Genomic DNA, 20,225 nt, shown 5'->3' on the forward strand with positions numbered 1-20,225 from the left:
CTTACTATGGATAGGACCGGGCGTGTGCCTTTTTAAAATATGGATTTCCACACTTACAGGTCGCCGGAAGTGAATTTTTATTACAGTCCAGGCAAAGATTCAGATAATAACATGTTTCCATTTTGATTGAAAATTATAAAGATTTGTGGTGAGGGAGAAAATTGGGACCGAACTGTTTTAATGGGTGTCTTTGTATTTGGTGGAGATTCATTTTTTCTGTACATCACAAAATGTTTTAGTTTATTTTTAAACTCTTTTTGTTGTAAATATTATAAGAATAGAGATGTTTAGTGAACTTACTTGCAATGTCGAATATTGCAGTACATGTTTCATTCAGCCTTCTGAGCAGTTTTACACTGTGAAGGCCAGCAGGCAATTCTGTTACATTCTGTTAATTTGTAATTGTTCGGTAATGTTGATTTGAAATGCACGGGTACCTTTGACACGTTTTGTAATATATATTGGCTTGTCTAAACATAAGTTTTCATTGATTTTGTTTTGCCAGTGGAAACCCCAATGTGGATATTCTTATTTCTCATTTTCAGAGTGGCTTATTTTGGTCTAGTTTAAACCTGTTCCTGATTGACTTAAAGTAAAGCAAAAAAAGCTTGGCTTAAAAGAAAATAAGAGTATGTCTACACTGCAATAAAAAAACCCTCGGCACCAAATCTTGGAGCTCAGATCAGCTAACTTGGTCTCACAGGCCTTGGGCTGCAGGGCCAAAAATAGCAATATAGACATTCAGGCTCGGGCTGGAGCCTGGGCTCTGAGACCCACTCTCTTCACAGGCTCTCAGATTCCAGGCTCCAGCCCAAGCCCAAATGTCCACACTGGAGTTTTATTGCCTCGCAGCCCAAGCCCCATGAACCTGAGTCAACTGATCTAGCCCAGCCGGGACTGTGCCATGGTCTTTTATTTGCAGTGCAGACATACCCTATGTGTCCATGCAGACTTTTGTGCCAGTTTAGCCTTCTAGATCGGTAAAATCACACCTTATGTTAAACCAGTGAATCTTTGCACGTAAACAAGCTCTGACCTGTGCAAAATGAACTAATCGTTCAAAATGACATTACCTGTTTTGTATGCACAAAAGGACACAGACACAAATGTTATGAAAACGTACAGAAGCTTATTGAAAATTTGATTCTGAATGTTAAAAGAGGAGACAAGGTGGGTGAGGTAATATCTTTTATTGGACTATCTTCCATTGGCGAGAGAGACACGCTTTCGAAAGATACTACCTCGTCTACTACCTTGTCTCTCTCTAATATCCTGGGGCCAACAGGGCTACAAGAACACTGTATATATGTTAAAAGATGGTGTCTTAATGAAGGTGATTTTAGGTGTGGTGCAGATAGGAGCTAGTGCACAACATTTTTGCAGTGGAAAGCTTTTTATAGAGGCTCTGAAGAAGAATGGCTTTTATTTATTTTAATGGACCTGATTGCCACAAAAGGATGATTTTCCATTTTGTCACCATAACCTTCAGTAGGGAATACCGTTAGCCAAAGTGCAGCTGTGAAATGATTTTTTAAAAGGTTACATATGTAGTGTTTAGTTGGTCATGTCCTGATGTTAACTCAAGTCCTGTGTTAGAGTCCACCCGTGTGGATTCCAGTGGATATCCAAAGGCATGTCCATGTAGATCCCTCAGCAAAATCGGGACTTTGGTTTGCACTAGTTTCCAATGTTCAGTGACTAAAAATCCTGTTTCATTCTTTAGGAATAAGTCAACAACCTGATCCAGGCTTCACAGGGGCTACCACTCCCCAGAGTCCACTGATGTCCCCAAGAATGGCTCATACCCAGAGTCCTATGATACAGCAGTCTCAGGCTACTCCTGCCTACCAGTCCTCTACAGAGATGAATGGGTGGGCACAAGGGAATATGGGTGGAAACAGGTAAAATCTCCAAAAATACAAATGCCATAATTTCATTATTAAATTCTGCCTTGTATTTATGTCAATTAGTGTTCACAAGAGGAAGTATTTACATTTTGTCTTTACCCTGCTTACTAGACATCTTACACTCGTTCTACTAGAATAGACCCCTTATATAATTTTTAAATTTTGTTTTATTCTGTGTATTAATAATCTACTGCTAATAAAGATGCCTTAGTTATACTGCTTTAGTGCCTGTGTACTATGCAGAGAAAGGACTGATGTGTAAATAGTATAATGCATATAAGAAGTGGGGAAAAGCTTTAATGTGACTTTCACTTTGATGAGAAGTTCTGCTCATACACGCACTGGATTTTGCTTAAGGCTTGGGAGGGGATCTTCCACGGTTCTTAGTTCTTCGGTTATTCCAAGGTCTTGTTCATGAATGTGAAAGACGTCTGCCCTAGACTTTATGCTCTGCAGGCCAAGTTTTCAAAACCTTATGCTTGAAGTCTGTCAGCAAAAATTTCTGCACAGTTGCATGTACACTTGAGTCTACTTGCTGTAATCATGCATCCAAATCTGGTATTCATGTGTGCAAATGGCCTCCTACAATAGGCATGCAAAATGATCATGAAAACTTACCAGTCCAGATGCTAAATATACTTGATTCCCCTCTGCTATGATGATTATAATGTGGGGGGGACTGGTATTTTACATCCCCCTCCAAAAATTCCTCATCCTAAGCTGCTTTAGACATACATAGCAAGGAGCAAGCAAGACATATAAGTTGCTATTATGCATGCACAACAGATTGGTACAGCCAGACACATTAATTCTGCATGTGGACAAAGGCATGCATTTTTGTGCACAGACATCAGACCTTCAAGTTTGAAAATATAGCCCGCTGATGCCTGCAAAGCAGCTGTCTTTGGAAGTTAGTGTATATTGCATGTATAAATTTTAGTCTGAGAAAAATTCTGCGAGAGTGATTTCTTAGTGGTGTCAGCATTCTGAGTCTGACACATTGCTTTTTTTATTCCTTGTTATAGCATGTTTTCACAACAGTCCCCTCCACATTTTGGGCAGCAAGCAAACACCAGCATGTACAATAACAACATGAACATCAGTGTATCCATGGCAACCAACACAAGTGGCATGAACAACATGAACCAGATGCCAGGGCAGATCAGCATGACCTCAGCGACCTCTGTGCCTACATCAGGGTTGTCCTCCATGGGTCCTGAGCAGGTGAGAATTTAAGGACCTGAGACCACAGCTAGAGGATTTACTTGACTTGTAGTTTTTCTGGGAAGTTGAGATTGACTGTAACAGCTAGCTTATTTTGAAAATGGTATGTTAAAAAGAAAAGCACCAGTTTTAGCTCTGCATTCAAAGGACTGGATGACTAATGTACCTTTCACATCTAGATTTCTGATTCAAATCCAGCTCCACAATAGTTAGCATCTGCTTGGTTGCTCCATAGCTTCTGTGGAATGAATTTGGTGATCTAGTTCAGTTCCCAGTAGATGGGTTTCCACAGCACAGTTGACACTTATTGGTTCCCTTGTTAATCATCTCAGCAATGGAGCCATGGACAGAATGGGCATAAAGCTATTTTCTGCAGGTGAGGGTGAGGCACATTGCCACAGTAGTAGTTTTGGAGAAAATTAAGCTGTCATTATCCATGCTGTATCTACTCTATGGATAAATAGGACTTCAGCCTCAAAGACTGTTAATCTGGCATCTGTCATGAGCACAAAATTCACACTGTTTATGATGTAATGTAGCTAAGGCAGGTATCTAATTCGGTAATCAAAAAGTCTGTTCTTACACCCTGAAAAGCTTCACATGTGTACTTTTCTTTGGGGCTGTTATGCGGAACACATTTTTCCCCTTTAAGATATACATAACCAGTAAAATAACATCTTACTTTCAGTTTTGTCCATGCAAATCTCCATGATGAAATTCACACATTAAATATGGTAGTTGGGGACTAAAATTTCACTTAGACAACACACAAGTTTCAAATAATGTTCAATGAAGTAAAACTAATTAAAGCAATGAAAGATGGGAGTAGAGATTTGAAGGGGACAATAGTGAGAGAAAGGTGGAAGGTCGTCTCTTCTTTTTTCATCTAAGTGAATGTCACTTCTCCAGGCCAGAGCTTTATACTATTAGATGAGTCCTAAGGGTTTCCATCTATTCTTTATTAACATCAGTGACACACCAACCATCTGGTTGTTGATAGTACTCAAAATAAACATTTAAACCTTCTCATTATCTGAGGAACAAGAATTTCAAGGTTATTTCAAAATCCCAGTCTCACAAATTACAACATTTTTTAAAGTCTGCCTTCCACACCACTGAGGCAGAGCAAGTGTTTGTTTGCAATTTCGTGCAATACTAAAGGAGGTAGGAAGAAGGGTGCAAGGGGAGGAAGTGTTTATTTGGCCAGAGCTTTCTTTACAGATTTGATTTTCCACTCTACTCCCTCTACCTGTTTTTGCCAAACCATCCTGTTGTTGTTTAAGGCATGGGGTAGTGATTCCTGTTTGGAATTTTGAGTTATGTACAGATTTATTTACTGGGATGTTTGAAAACCAGCTTAAAATTTCTGCAGCAGTGCAGGAGAGACTTTGCAATATGTTAAATGAACCATTAACTAGCTGTCTACTCAAGTTTTGCTCTGCTCAGTGTTAACTTTCTTAGTCCACACAGCTGCATTACTGCCAAAGTCAAAACTGGCCTGCTGTTTGCTACGAATTTGTTTTCAAAATATTGTTTCAAGGTATCTGGGATATCCTGCATATAGAATCAAACAAAGGAGTCAGGAAATGATTAGAGACATCATATTGCGAATGTTCCCCCTGGTTCAGCTCAGTTGCCAGGAAGGCATGGTAACTTGCTTCAGAGCAAAAGGATTGCAGATTTGTCCACTTTTTGCTTTTATTTGGTAACACAGTTAGACCTGTCTTTTTATGGCATCATCTGTAAAATACTGTCTAATGCTCTGGAAGAACCTTCAGCTAAATGTAAAAATTATTAATTTCTATGTCACCTTGTTTCTCTGATTAAATGGCAATTGCCGTCAGAAAAGTTACTGTGTAAAAATTATATTTTGGTTTGTTTTCTTTCAGTAATTTCCAAATAAAATGTGCTTCATTTACAAAGCTAAAAATTATTTTTCTAACTGCCAACGCTGCAAACTAGAGTTGCTGGCATCACCAGTGGCAATAATAATAATTCTGCAGTTGGAACATGACTGATGAATGTGTTGATATTGTGCAAGGCAGACTAGAGCCAGCTTGCTTTTCCATAGTTGTACTGCCTCTGCAGTGACCATATAAATCTTACCCATACATAAATCATATTGCTTTCTTTGTTACAAATATTTGTTTTGGATTCATTTGGATGTGATTTGATTTTTTGCGGTTTAAATTGGTTTCCAGTTCCTTCCCTGCACTTCGGAACAAAATAGAAAAGAATTCACACATTCAGCCTTTGCATGTTGTAACAAATCTTCTACTGCACAGTTGTCAATGAAAGGAAATACTCTTCATGTACAAATGCAGTTGTTTAACCCAAACACAGAAGAATGAGTTGCAACCCTCTCCAGGCCCTTTCTTTGCAGAGCACAGTTCAGTATTTTCTGAATTTTAATTTCTCAATAAAGGGTTGAAAAATCCATTCCCCTGCTTGTCGTTGAGATGGGAAAACCTTCCCTGACAAGTGTAGGGGCTTCAACCATCAATTTCTGCAGATTTTAAACTTTCATGCTAAGAATAATTAAGCTTCTAACCCTTCTAGTGGAAAAGACAACTTTCTGAATGTGAACTGCCTGTAAACCATGCAGGATTGTCTTCCTGGTTCTTTACAGCAAATGCTCCACTGTCCATGTTGCTGTTCATCACATTGTTTCTACTTGGCAAACCAATGAATAGCAACAGAGACCGCGCTGAAGGGGGGGGCTAAGGGATTAGTGGATGCCGAGCTCTCTTCTCCCCTTGCTGCAACCAAGACTATGGTGAAGGGTAGTGTAGTGAAAGAACCTCATCCTCCCAGCAGCCAGGAGGCTCTGGAGGAGGAAAGACAGAAAACTTATTTTCCCTAATCACTGTTAATGGGATGCAGCACCCACTATGCTTCCTTCCAAAAGCTGTGTTGTGGTGTGTAAGTGCAACAGCAACAACCGCTTCTGTCAGTGAGATTTGGAAGATACCAGGTAGCTTATAGCTTCAAGCCCTTCCCAGCAGGCAGCTCCTCTTAGAATGACACCAACTTAATAAATAGAGCAGGTTAAGAAAACACATACAAGATGACAATACCAGGAAAGAATTTTTTTTTTTTGTCAGTCAAGTAAGATAAGATGACTCAGATACACTCTCTCTCTCAGAGTAAGAAAAGTGTCATTTTTACTGACCCTAGCTTCTCTTCAGAGGCAGGAGATGGTGTACATTTGGAACATGGCTTATTAGTTTCTAATGTTCTCTTTTTACATTCCCTTCAAATTCCCTGACATAGTTTTGAATTAATCTGCTTCAATATCTCATTATAACTAGGTTAATGATCCTGCTATGAGGGGAGGCAATCTTTTTCCAAACCAGCTACCTGGAATGGATATGATCAAGCAGGAGGGAGATGCATCTCGGGTAAGAAATAACACACGCACACACACACACAGAGTCAACTAAACCATGAATATCTGAAGGACTAATATGTGTGCAGATGTCTTATTGTTTAAAGGAGCAGAAGATAGCTCGGGTACTAGTAGTTTTTCTTTTTTGATGACCAGTGACTTAATCGTTCTTGCTCTGGACAGTATATTTTTTTTAAAAGGCTTTTACAATAAATTTATTTTTAATGTATCTGGTGGTGACATCTATAGTAAGGATCTTAGTTTAAATCCCAAATGGTGTGTTACATCTGTATTCTGTAGTTTTCCATTAACATATATTGAGGTAACAAATAGACAATTAAGTTAATCAAACTTTCATTCATAGTTGATTTGCTTTTTACGGAGCAATGATACAAGTGTTTGCAGAAGATGAAAGAGGTAGGCCACACCGCTGGTTTGTATGTCTACTGCTGCTTATTTAGCCCATTTCAAGTGTAATGTTGTTTTAGTGTTACTCCTCTTTTCATTGTGTTGTACTTAGGGCAACAGTTTCAAGTATTATTTAAGTTGTTACCTTATAGACAGTACTTGCTTCAAGGAGAGTGATGGTATTGAGCTGACTAAGCACAAATTTCCAGCTGATGAAGTACTTAGCACATACTTGGGACAAAACTGATTTGTATTCCAGGCAGTAGTAATATTGAAGAGAAGCTACTGTAGTCCTCTTGGACTGTAGCCAAGTAAATGAGGTGGATTTTGTAAGTGTCCCCTCACTGGAAGGTTCTTCTTAGAAAATAACCTTCCTCGGCTTCAAAGAAAGCTTGTTACAACAAACATGATATTCCGGGACCTGGTGTGATTGGAGACAAAGTGTATTTTCTCTGTGTGATCCAAATATCAAATCAGTGGAAACCCACACAAATATGAAAAAATGGTCAGTATCAGTAGAAATGTCCTTGCCCAGGAGGAGACTTTAAATCAGAAATGATTAAATACCCTCAAACTTTCAATATGCAGTCAGAATACCATATATTAAGCAGGGATTGTTCTTCTGTAGTATGATCCCAAAGCACCATCTAGTGGCTGCTGTGTTAATTACCGAATCTTACCTCTAGTGTTCCTTTTATCTTTCATCAAAGCCGCCACATTTCCTATACCTTCACTCTTAGAAGAATTGACTTGTTAGACTTTATGCAGATCTATCTCACTGAAATAACATGCATTAAATATTATTCATTCCTTTAGATTCATAGATTCATAGATATTTAGGCCAGAAGGGACCATTATGATCATCTAGTCTGACCTCCTGCACAACGCAGGCCACAGAATTTCACCCACCCACTCCTGCGAAAAACCTCTCATCTATGTCTGAGCTATTGAAGTCCTCAAATCGTGGTTTAAAGACTTCAAAGAGCAGAGAATCCTCCAGCAAGTGACCCGTGCCCCATGCTACAGAGGAAGGAGAAAAAATGCTTACTCTTGCCATAGAGTTGCCTGCACAGAGTCTCCAGTCTTGTAACCCATGCACCACATCACACAAAGTTCATAGCTGTTAAAAACAGCCTTAAAGGTGGTCATGGGCATCCCTGTATGCTCAGACAAAAAGGCAGAGATTATAACCGAGATCCACAGCTCCTTATGCCTTAGTTTTTCCTGCCCACATATTGACTGAGTCAGACAGAGCTGCAGCACCAGCCCAGTCTATGGAGCTCAGGTAGGGGTGAGCGCCACGCAGTCTGTGGAGCTAAGGTATGGATGTCTGAGGAGTGTAGGCTTCCTGGCCTAAGGAGGGGGAGTACTGCCACCTCAGGGTGGGGTAGCAGGGGGGACGCAGGCCCGCCCAACTCCACCATGTCCCAGCCCAGGGCACTAACAGTGGCAGAGTGGTCCACCACTGAGTCAGCGGGGATCTTCCTGCAACACACTGAGGCCAGGTGTCAACCAGACTGGTGCCTGGTTTCCCTGGGCTGTTTCCTACTCTCCCCCTCGGGTGTACCTGCATCCAGTGGTCGTCCTGAGTCTCCCTGAGATACACTGCCAAAGGTAGCGGCGGCAGCTCCTCAGTGTTAGGAGTGGCAGGGCTCTTGGAAGCTCAGGCTGGTCTCTGGGGCAGCAACGGTTCTCCTTGGCGTCCCACTCCAGCAGCGGGGAAGAAGTGTCTGTCTCCTTCAGCAGCTCCCCCCCAACTGAGCTGCTGGGCTGGCTTTTTATACTTTCCCTTCCTGTTCCGTCCCTCATGTGTGTGGAGCTCCACCCACCAGGTGGCTTGCGGTGTTCCCTCCTCGTTTGAGGGAAGCCACACCTCCTCGCTATAGCATCATATTGGCAAGTGGACCTGTAGCCACTGTGGGAAGGTTTGCCGCTCCTGCATAGGGCTTTCTTCCTATACTATTGCTAAGCACCACTGACGGACCAACTTCGTCACATCTCTTTTCATCTCTCAAGATGTTGGACAGCTATATATATCCATAATTTTTCTCCTTTTTGTATATATATTTTTCCTACTCACATGGCTTAATCTTTATTATGTCATAATGAAACAAATTCATTCTCTGCAAAAGTCCTTTGGCGTTACTAGAATAAATTTGTCCCAATGTGGGCTGGGTACTTTTTGCAATGTTTTTTAAATCCTCACTTAGCAAAGTGGCTACACCAAAAGTGTAGTGATTCCTTATGAATTTTTACTTTTGTTTGGTATTTTGCATCCATAATGTGCTAACACTGTTGCCGTGTACGCTGTCACTGTACTAAGAATAACCGCCAAAGCGTAGTTAACTCCTAATACCCAGGGCTCAAGTGGGGGGAGTGTGTGTGATGTTTTCACTCAATAGATTATACGTATGTTCACAGTGTGATCACCTGTGCTCTGTTGGATTCCACTGGGCTCCTCAGGCTTGACTCCCCCTCAGAGAAGTTCAGCTGTACCCACAGGCAGGGCTGGATTGATGAACAGACACAAACCTAGGGCCCTGGCTTTAAAGTACCCAGACTTTGGTGGTGGTCTGATCCAACAGTCCCAGCTGGGCTGATGTCCACAAGTTGAGGACCACCCACGAGGCAGTAGTCAGCAAGCAGGGATCAGGGTATCACTAGAGCTGGGACTGATAAGTAAGAGTCAGGGTCAAAGTTAGGTTTGGGTCAGAGATCAGAGATAGTTACCAGGCAGGAGGCAAGAGTCAGGCTGGAGTTGGAGGCTAAAGACCAGAAAGCAATGTACAGTCTGGAAGTCTTCTCAGACAACTTCCTGAGCCACCGTCCAGGGTTAAATAGTGTGCTTAACCAATCAGAGGATTGCAGCATGCTGTCACTCTGGACCCTTTGGGCTTGTGCTTCTTCTAGCCCCATGGATCCTTACACTGGCTCTCTGAGGCATGTGATCTTTTCAGAATCTAAGCTTTCATTTGAAAATGCTATTTCCAGCCCTCATGGTTGCAAAGAAGAGTTTGAAAAAGTGACTCAAGCGTAAATGATGCAATGACGCCTGCCTGTGTCCATAGACAGCCTCCCCAAGAGGGAGTAGCAGCAACTACTTGAGCCAAAGAGAAAGCTGTGTAGCCCCAAAACCATAACCAAACAGACCAGACTTCAGTTTCAGGGGGCCCAGGGCTCATCAGCCACTGGGCTCTGCAGATTAACTTCCCCTTGATGGTTCATACATCCCCCCAGAGCTCCCCTTTTCCATTCTTGCCTATCATCTCAGTGGGTCAGATTGTGAAGAAAAAGAGAGAGGGTACTTTTCCAGGTGCCACCAACCCAAGGTATCAAAATGAAATGATACTCTCACTAGATTTTGCAGATCTTCATTCTATGATCAGCCCTCTCCATTCCTATATGCTGTGAGCAGCAGTGAAATATTTAACAATAGTGACGTTTAAATTATTGTAGCTGGCTATTTGTGTTAATACCCAATGGAGGTAAATAGTGCTGTTGTTTCAGGCTCTCTGCAAGTTTGGGCAAACATCACAGCACCGCTTTGTATGTATTTAATGTTTTCAGTGTTTTCTTCAAAACATAAGGGAGAGCTGGGATGCCCCATTCCACCCTCCGCCCCCCCCCTTGCCACCTCCCGCACACGCAAAAAAAGGTAGCAGGTCACTGATGGGCACAATCAGTCCCAGTTTGAGCTTACTATGACAGGCTACTGAATCCGAAGAAGACCTGAACTCTGTGCCTTGCTAGTTGAAACCTTTCCCTTCTCTCACTCCTTTTCTATTAATTTTATAACACTTTAAAAAAGTGAAACGTCAAGAAAATTGTGAATAAAGGGTTTGGTTACAGCCCCAGATTTCAGGGTTGAGATAAACTCTCTCATTAAACAACCTTGTTATCCACAGTCTCCAAATATTGGGTGATCCTAATGATTATGAGGCCTGCATTGTTTGGACAGATCCGAATGATCTAAGTACTTGTAGTTCTTGTGCAGGCAAACTCCCATTGACTTCACTGGCAGCTCTGCCTGCACATGCCTGAAAGATGAAAGTCCATACAGTATCAACCCACACACACACACACACAATGCCTTGCTTTGTCAACTGAAATCAAATCTGTAGGGACCGATTTTCAAAGCTGGCCACCTAATTTTCTCTCTGTGTGTCCGTGCACGCATAAACAGAAATTTAACCACAGTCCAGCAGAACTCTTAAGCCTTTGCAGAACTTTAAGCCTGTGAAAACTCCCATTGGTTCCAGTAGTGTTTAACGTACCATGCCTGCCTAGGGGCTAAAGTGGGGCCGTAAAGCCCACAAGGCAGGTCATTAAAAACATAAACACCCATTCAACAGGTTTGAAAAATGGGTTCCTTCAGTGACGTTTGAACTGCTTGTACGTCGTATATTTTGACTGAGTTCTGTACAGGTGGTTGGTATTTTTAAATGCATTCGACGTGTACAATGCCTAGTATTCTTGCTCGTGTTCTCACTTGGAGAGAATTCATTGATGGCTGTTTCCTCTTCCGATTTTTTTCAGAAATACTGCTGACCTTGACGGTTGCTGGTTGCTCCTTTCTTCAGCTGCCTGGGCTCACCAGCCCAAAACACGTACCAGTCTGAAGCCCTGCATCGATCTGTTTTGACCCAACTGACCTGCCAGCCAGTTCCACTGGAGCAAGCTCAGCTAAACGCTGCAGCCAGGATTCAGCTCTGCCTTCCAGAGTGGAGTCAAAACAGTTGTTGCTGGAAGAGCAGCCTCTTCTCTGACAGTCTGAAGCTAGCGTACAGACAGTTGCTCAGTCTGTTCACTGCATTCACCTTAGTGCAACTTAGATCTCTCCTGCGAAGTAAATGTTGACAGGCAATTTTCATAAACCATGTCAGATTGAATGTATTTAAATGTATGTATTTAAGGAAAAACAACCATGCTCTTGTTCTGTTCCTGTTTAGTTCTGGACCTTGGTTTCTTGCTTTTTGTTTTCCATAGTTACTCAGTCTGGTGCAAAGGATTCAATTCCATCTGAAAATCAGTGTTTTGAACTAAGGCCTGCATTTTGGGGTGGGGAGTGGGTTGGATGCTAGTGAGGGGTGTGGGCAATGTATGGGAAATAAACAGTTAATCAATTGGTTTGATTTAGGAAAGATAGAAAAGATGGACCTTTGTAGAAAACTATACAGAGCAATTCTGAATGGGTTTAAAGTTGTAAAACAGGCTAAAAACATCTTTTGAGAGGGCTGATCATTAGGGGCTTTTTTGGTGGTGGTTTAAAAAAAAAATTGTAGTGCAAATCATGAATCCAAAAATATAAATGCATTACCTTTTTATGGAATTAAATTCCTGCCTGCCTGCCTCTCCTGGTCCTCTTTTCCTCCTCCTCCTCTTTTTCTAATAGGATAAAAGAACAGGTAAGCCCTTCATTTCCCAGGTTTGTTACCTGCAGTTTAGGTTGTACGTAACCAGTTGTTGAACAATGAATTCCAATGAGAATGCATTTATTGGTGATGGTAGTGGCAGAACTGAGGCATAATATCAAAAAGAACTAAAGGCACCTGCTTTAAAATATGCTAATTTCCATTCCCCATCCCCTTAGCTGGGAAAATAATTATTTGTTTAAAATTTATGGCAGATATCACTACAGATTTAACCATCATGCATTTTTAATTCTTTTAAAGCAGTGTGGACTATGAGGAAGTTTCGTAAGGTACATAAAATCCACTTTATATGTAAACAAGCAATAATTTAAGTTGAGAACTTAAGTGTTTTAATTGTATAATTTTTTGTGAGGTATACATGTTGTGGAGTTGATTCCAAATGAGGTACTTCAGTATTAAATTAGATATCTTCATAGCCGTGTGTGTCTCCTGAAAAAGTGTTTTGTAAAGGATCACAATGCCTTGATTAGACCTAATTTGTAGGCTTGAGACTTTTCAACTTGTGATTCTGCTCATAAAGTCATTTATCTAACCTATATTATATGCAGCCACTGTAGGAACCAATTCTTGATTTTTTGTATGTTTATATTCTTTCTTAATGAATCTTAGAGAAACTCTTACTAAACAAGCCACTGTTAAGGTGGCTTTTTTTCTTGCCCACTGTGGTTGGAATAATCTTTTACTAAACTGGCATCAGTTTCTGAGGACTTGAAATACCAAGAAATTGACAACGTTTTTGACCTCCTATTTCTCTCCTCTCACCCCCAATCCACACACTTTCTTATCTGAACTCAAATTTTTTGATGTCCTTTAAAATGCAATGCATTTTATAATATCTCATCAGCCATGCCTTTTGGGAGTGGAAGGTTTCTTTCCCTGTAATTTGATTGATTATTAATGGTGGGGTTAAAATGTACAAAGTATCTGTTGATCTCTATACAAAGCCGATGAAAGTATGTTAAAGATGATTTGAAAGGGTTGTTTCCCATGGAAGGATTTTCCTGAAAATCAAGGAAATCTGCAAATCCATTTGTTTCCCACTCAGAGGGACTCATAACACACAGGGAAACAGCACTTTTCTGCAGTGACCATTTTGTATGTCAAACTCTAAAAGGAAATATTTAGTCAACTGAGCCATCGTGTTTAGCTCTGGTGGAAAACTTTAAAATAGTTGTCATTCTGAGCTCCATATTCTCATTGATATGATGACATTTTTATTAAACATACATTATATACCTGATTTAGATTTATTTATGTAAGAATTGTATAAATTAGAGGGACTTTAACTTTACACAACACAAAATGTAAATGGGTTTTAAACTAATTTTGTTTGTATTGTATTCCTTTTCAATGCTTGACCCTAGCTTCTTTGAATAGATTAATCTTTTTCACTGTGGACAAAATGACTAGTTTAAATTTGTCCCTATTCATGACAGATCTGCAAATCTTTATATTTGATTTGTGACTATGATACTTCATCGCCCATTGCCATTTTAAAAGGAAGGAGATTATACCTGCTACTTTGGCTCAGAATTAGGTTCTGGTGTTTTGAGTTTTTGACTAGCTAATTAAAAAGAAAAGTGAGTGAAGGAATCTTCAGATCATATTGATCACTGTAGAAACAAAAATAAATAGCCAAATCAATTCTTCATTGTCAGTATTTCTCATTCTGTACACAGTAAATTTGTTGGAGAAAGTGCTTCGATTTTGTTAAACAGAACAAATAATCAGTGTTCTACTTATATTACTAAATGTGAAAGGCACATAATGTGAAAAGTATACATACATAAACTTGGTCATATGACCCATTTAAGTGTTCATGTAATGTGGTAAGTTTAAAAAGTGAAGTGAGCTGTTTTGCTACAATGAATTAATTTGTACTCAAAGTTTAAAATTTCATCCCATACCAGTTTCCCTTTTGGCCTGTATTAATTGAAAGCAATGTTTTTGCAGTTTATATAATGCATTTTTTAATATATGTTTTAAAATGGAGTTCATATGGGCTTAACACATGAAATGGGTGGCACAGCTCCACTTGCAAAACCCAAAGATACACAATCAGTTTTGAAATGCAACTTAAGCCATTAATTGTTGGTGTGAATTTCAAGTTTTCTAGTATTTGTATGGTAGTATACTGCCGAAGAGCAAAAGCATTCTCTGCACAAAAGAAAATTACTGTAGTGGCTTTGATTTTAATTAGAATTTTCTCCCTGGTGTTTCTTTGTAGACTAAAACAAAATCTTTTCAGTTTCTTACTACAGGTAAAGCTATGTGCAAGAACCTCAAAATGCTAAAATCTAGCATAATGCCTTAGATCGGTTTTTAAGTCTTGTATATTCCTACCTAGCTGTCTGATGTATTATATTTGTATAGTGAATTGTGTACAATTTTGGAATAAGTGTATCATCACTTACGTTTATGTTGCTGAATAGAGATGGACACATTTCTTCAAACATTTACTGTCATTTAATTTTTTTCCCCTTTTTGTCAGTTGTGGGTTTTATTTGTACAGTTCCCCATCAAGTTGCATCTGAGATGTGTGTATATGAAAAGATTATACAAGGGTAAAATTAAGCAATATATAAACTATGGTTCTTCAGGAGAAAGCTTACAGTGTTTCAGGTTGTGATTTATTTTCAAAGCGGAGTTGACTCTGAACATCACCTTGTTCACCTGCATTGATGTTTGTATTTCTAGTGTGAGCAGTTTATGCAAAGGTAGATATATTCAGAGAAATTTTAAATACATTTATGCAAGTTAATATTGCTTTGCTGATGCTATTTGCTTATTTGATGTTAAATAATGCTATTGTAAATAAAGAATTCTGTTGTTATTGCATCATTTAATAAATTTTAATGCCTTCGGGTTTTACATGGCTTTAGAGATTTCAATGTGTTTCTGTTGTGTCTTTATTTACTCAAATCTGTGTGTTGAATTTGAAATGACAGAAGAGGATGGATCTATCTGTAATTTTTAAAAGGACAATGGTCGCTTTTTTCAGTTTAATAATCTTATTTTTAAATTTTCAAAGTAGTGGTCAACGGTACTGGATGGCGCATACCTGACTGACAGTGAGATTCAAATCCTTTCCTAGAACAATGTTTTGAATCCTGCCGAGGTTGGGCTTGACTGAAAATCGTTGCTTTTAAGTGGCCTATTTGAGATGAGCTCCTTATTGACATTTCTTCATATCACTGTTGGCAGTAACTGGGCACCCTTTTTGGCATTTTCAACGGAGGTCAAGGATGAATGGCATGTAATTTTAACCAATAGAAGGGGCCTTCCAGGAAGGGGTAAGGCATACTGGCAGGGTGCTGTACCACCATTCCCCATGCTTTACCAAATACGTAAACTAAGATATTCTGTGGATATAGATTATTGGAGGTCTCTGTTGTGTAGGATAAAAAACACAAAAGTCAGAGTTCTGGAGTCTCAAGACGTTCTATCAACTCTTTCTGGGAAAGAAGTGAGGAAAAAGTGGTTATTTTTATTAAACTAAAACATGACTGTAAAAGCTCAAAGAGTACTTCATATATGAACAAGCAATGACATCCTTTCACTATTCATGTTGAAGTCCTTGTTTTGAACAAGACACCACCTTGCAATACTCCGGTCTTAGCTGAAACTGTTCCTGCTATGATCCTCTAAAAGAAAACAATTATGTTGGCTGTGTCATTTTGTAGCAGTTTTAGAAGGAGCTATGCCAAATATCTACACCTCAAGGAATCACACGATGTGGAGTGTTGTTTCTGAAGAGGATTTAGGAAGGATAAATACACATCAACTTCATGTGTATCAATAGAAGTATTGACCTCCCCCCGTTTGAACATGATTTGGGAGATAAACAGGATTCATTATTCAGTTAGAGTTCATTCATTCTAGAAAGAACCCATTTTTTCTGACCATGGTATTCGCTTTGAAAGCTGAGAAGTCTCAGCAACTGCCTGCCACCAATTTAAAATGTACAAAAGTTGATAAAGGAGCGAAGGATTTTTTGCCTTTGCAAACAAAGCATTAAATAAGAATTCATGAGACTAATAGGCATATTCTTATGTACATATATGCATGGGAATGACTGAAACTTAATGCAGCGAGGAAAATATACCTTCTCAGCTTTGATTCTTATCAGTGTAAACTGCAAATCAAGTCTCACAGATCAGACTTTCCATCCTATTCAGACCAGATTCTGCCACTCTTATTCATACTGATTAACACCTGGCTCTACAAATAGTCTGACTTTCTAAAGATGTATTCAGATGGCATTGAAAATGATGCTACAAATGACCACCTAAATCCTGCCTCTTGTCTCAGAACCAAACTAGTGTTTTAGAAGAATGGTTGGTTTTATTACTTCCAGGCAAAATTATAAAAAAGATACTAAAGAAACACCTGCATGACTCCAAACAGACTCAGTGATTTCTAATCTGCCCTAACAGGTTATGATTAAAGCTGTAGCAGGTTATTTATCACAGATCCCAGTTATCATAGAAAAGTCCCCAGAAGCTGTAATAAGCTGGACTCCTAAAGCAATTCCACATACAATACATTACCGCTGAGAATATTTGCTTCTAGTTCGTTAAGGGTAGCTGCTGCTTGTCTAAGCTACACCCTTTGCCCAAATGGACGAATGGTCTTGTGGCAAAGCACCATGAGGTAGAGAGGTCTGGATTCTATTCTGAACTCAGTCACAACTGTCGTGTGTGCTGTCATCACAAACCCTCTGTGTCTCAGTTTCCCCACCTATAAAATGGGAATAAGATATATTTCCCTGCCTTATGAGAGAGAAACTGTGAGACTTAATTCACTGATGTTTGTAAAGTGCTCTGAGGCCATGTCTACGCTACAGAGCCACCACTACAGCACTGCAGCTATGCCACCATAGCGCTGTACTGTAGACGCTTCCTACATCAATGGAAGGTGTTTTTCCATAAATGCAATTAATTTAGCTAGATGGGTGGAAGAATCCTTCCACCAACCGAGCCGTGGTCTGTACTGGCGGTTCGGGCAATCTACTGCGGTGCTTGGTGCAAAATTTTTCACAGCCTTGAGTGATGTAGCGAGGATGATCTAATTTCTATGTGTAGACCAGGCCTGAGATTCCTAGATGGCAGGTGGTACAGAAGTGCAAAATAGCATTATTTCAGACATGCTTCCTGCTGGACAGAGAGGGGAGCAGCCCAAAAAGAAGGGAGTCTAGAAGGTAGGAGTGGATAGTTGGGTATCTGTTGTGGGTGGGTGATGATCATTCTTATGAAGTCAGCTCCACCCAAAGGGAAGAGCCAAAGTAATGGCTGTGTCACTGAGCTGGGTGTGTGTTTTGTGAACAACATTCTGAATAAAATGGTCTACATTAGCTACAACCTGTGTCTGGACTCTCCTTCATCTGCACACTAGAGACAAAAACTGTTTTTTGGTAAAGGACATATTTCAGTAGCCATTTCATTAATAGTGCTGATAACATTTTCAATAAAAGAAAAGGAGTACTTGTGGCACCTTAGAGAGTACAAGTTTTTTTCATGCAGTTGATAGATTTCCACTCCGTACGGCTACATTTTCAATAAAAAGATCATTATTTTTTAAAAAGATTTAAAGTCAACATTTTTCTTCCTAAAAAGGCCAAATTTTTCCTAAAAAATTTTTGTTTGAAAAATTTTGACCAGTTCTAGCCCCTCTGAAATCAATGAGGTGATTCAAACAAAGAGAAACTACTCATGTAAGTAAAATTTGTATGATTGGGTCCCATGAGAGAAACTCTCAAAAGTTAAAAAGAAAAAGCTTTCTAATTGCTTATATGAAAATATTTGAAGACCAATTTAGCTGTTATAAAAATACTAATCTGAGGTCATGTTTGAACTTGCACATAAAAAAAACAGGCTTAATTTAAAAACAACCCAAATAACTGGGCAAATATTTTAAAATCAAATTATTTAGATAGATTATTTAGATGAATTCAAGTAATGTTTGTAGTGCTATAAATCTAAGTCTATGGGGGCTCTGATGAGCAGATGCTGTAAGATAAGATTAGTTCCTGCCCAAAACAGCACATAGTCTAGGTTCCCAGGCTAAGTATGTGCCTACTTTACTCACAAAGTAGCCTAACTGAACACAGTGGAGACACACACAAATAACGTCTACTCACATGCTTAAGTATGGTCAGGAGCAGCGTCTAAGGGCCCTATTCTGTTTCCATTTAATTCAGTGGGGAAATTCCCAATGACTTCACTGGAAAGAGACTGAGCATCTCCTGGAAGGTGATGATGGCTCTCAATTCCTGCTTATATCAGCATTTGCCAGGAAGCCAGGAGGCATTGAATGAATAATACCAGAAGGAATGTTACTGTGCATAGGGCACCTTTTAAAGCAATGGCCTAAATACACACTTACATAATAGGCCATTCTAGTCTCTTCAGAGATGAGTTGTTGGTTTTTTAAACTGTCTGAAAATGTTTACTGTAGACACAAACCTCTGCCAGTGTAAAGACCTCAGTACTCTGAATACCTGTTGGCCTTCTGTGAATGCCTTCACGTGGCTCCAAGGAAATCATTAGTCAGTTCTGCTCTCCTGGCTTCTATAGGAAGTAATGATTTTTTTATGTTGTGAAGAATAATGAAAATTCTGCCCCAAACTGTTATACTGAAGGAACATGATATTGCAGCAAGCCTTTTTGAGGAAAAGCACTGTATTGCCAGGCCCTCTGAACTGTGGGTGTTACTACTTCTTCCTGGAAAATTAAGGAAGCTGAATTAACTAAAGGTGTGAATTTGAAGTTAAAACTTTAATTTCAAGTCCTTTTGCCCATGGGCCATTTCTTATTCTGTGTTTGTACAGCACCTAACACAATGGGGTCCTGATCCATGGCTGAGCTCCAAAGTGCTACAATAGAACAAATAAATAATATAATTATAAAGTACATTAAAACTCTGGATGGACAGTCTAATTCACATGAATGATGATCAGACGAACTAAGGACACTTAACTTCTGAATGATAGTGTCCACACAAGGGTTTAATGCACTTTAACTAAGGCACTTTCCATTCATGCCTGTAGTAAATGCAGCTTAACTGTCCTAAGGCCTGGTCTACACTTAAAAAGTTAGGCCAATGTAAGTATGGCACTCAGGGGTGTGAAAAGTTCACAACTGAGTGCCGTAGTTAAGCCAAACTAACCTCCGGTGCAGATGCGGCTAGTCAACAGAAGAATTCTTCTATTTATCAACACAGCCGCAGTGCCGTAGCTGTGCCCCTGTACCAGTGCCTGTAATGTTGACATGGTCTTAGTGTTCCCTTGTAGACAAGCCCTCTGTGTTGCAATACCTGAGCACTGGGAACCAATGATGAAGGTTAAGATTTTGTCTGTTGTTTTTAGTAAAAGTCATGGACAGATCATGGGCAATAAACAATTCACAGAGCCAGTGACCTGTCAGTGACTTTACTAAAAATAACCGGGGTGGGGGGGTGGGGGGAGGCAGGGCTAGGTCAGGGGGAGGAATTTAATCCCATGTGGGGGGTGGGGGGAACTGACAGACCAAGCCCTCCACCATGGTGGGGGCACAGCCCCAACACCAGGGAGGCTGTGGGGCTGGGGCTGCAGGGTCCTGGTTCCAGCCAGCCCCAGTTGCAGGGCAGGGGCACATAGTCCTGCCTCCGCCTCCTGAAGCTATAGAAGTCATGGAGGTCCGGTAAAGTCACGGAATCTGTGACTGCCGTGACCTCCATGACTAAATCGTAGCCTTACCAGTGATAATTTGGTAGCATTAACTCTGACTCGGGCCTCACTTTGGTCACGGGGTGTATATCAGTTGACACCCCTGGAAATGAATAGTTGTCTGCTCCAAAATGGGCACTGACAGGACTTGGTATGTGCAG

General features: G+C 40.1%; 1 protein-coding gene across 15 annotated transcripts in view; it reads left to right on the top strand.

Moving 5' to 3' along the window:
• NCOA2 (nuclear receptor coactivator 2) overlaps positions 1-13,844 on the top strand; it is a 259,281-nt gene extending 245,437 nt beyond the window's left edge. For all 15 annotated transcript variants that reach the window (XM_073330891.1, XM_073330882.1, XM_073330888.1 and 12 more), the window contains 4 exons: positions 1,724-1,901; positions 2,933-3,131; positions 6,443-6,532; positions 11,464-13,844. In XM_073330891.1, the coding sequence (XP_073186992.1) occupies positions 1,724-1,901; positions 2,933-3,131; positions 6,443-6,532; positions 11,464-11,475 (479 nt within the window). In that variant the 3' untranslated portion in view covers positions 11,476-13,844. The remainder of the gene's footprint in view (positions 1-1,723; positions 1,902-2,932; positions 3,132-6,442; positions 6,533-11,463) is intronic.
• The last annotated feature ends 6,381 nt before the right edge of the window (positions 13,845-20,225 follow it).

Source organism: Lepidochelys kempii, chromosome 2 (assembly GCF_965140265.1).
Source record: "Lepidochelys kempii isolate rLepKem1 chromosome 2, rLepKem1.hap2, whole genome shotgun sequence".
NCBI lineage: Eukaryota > Metazoa > Chordata > Testudines > Cheloniidae > Lepidochelys > Lepidochelys kempii.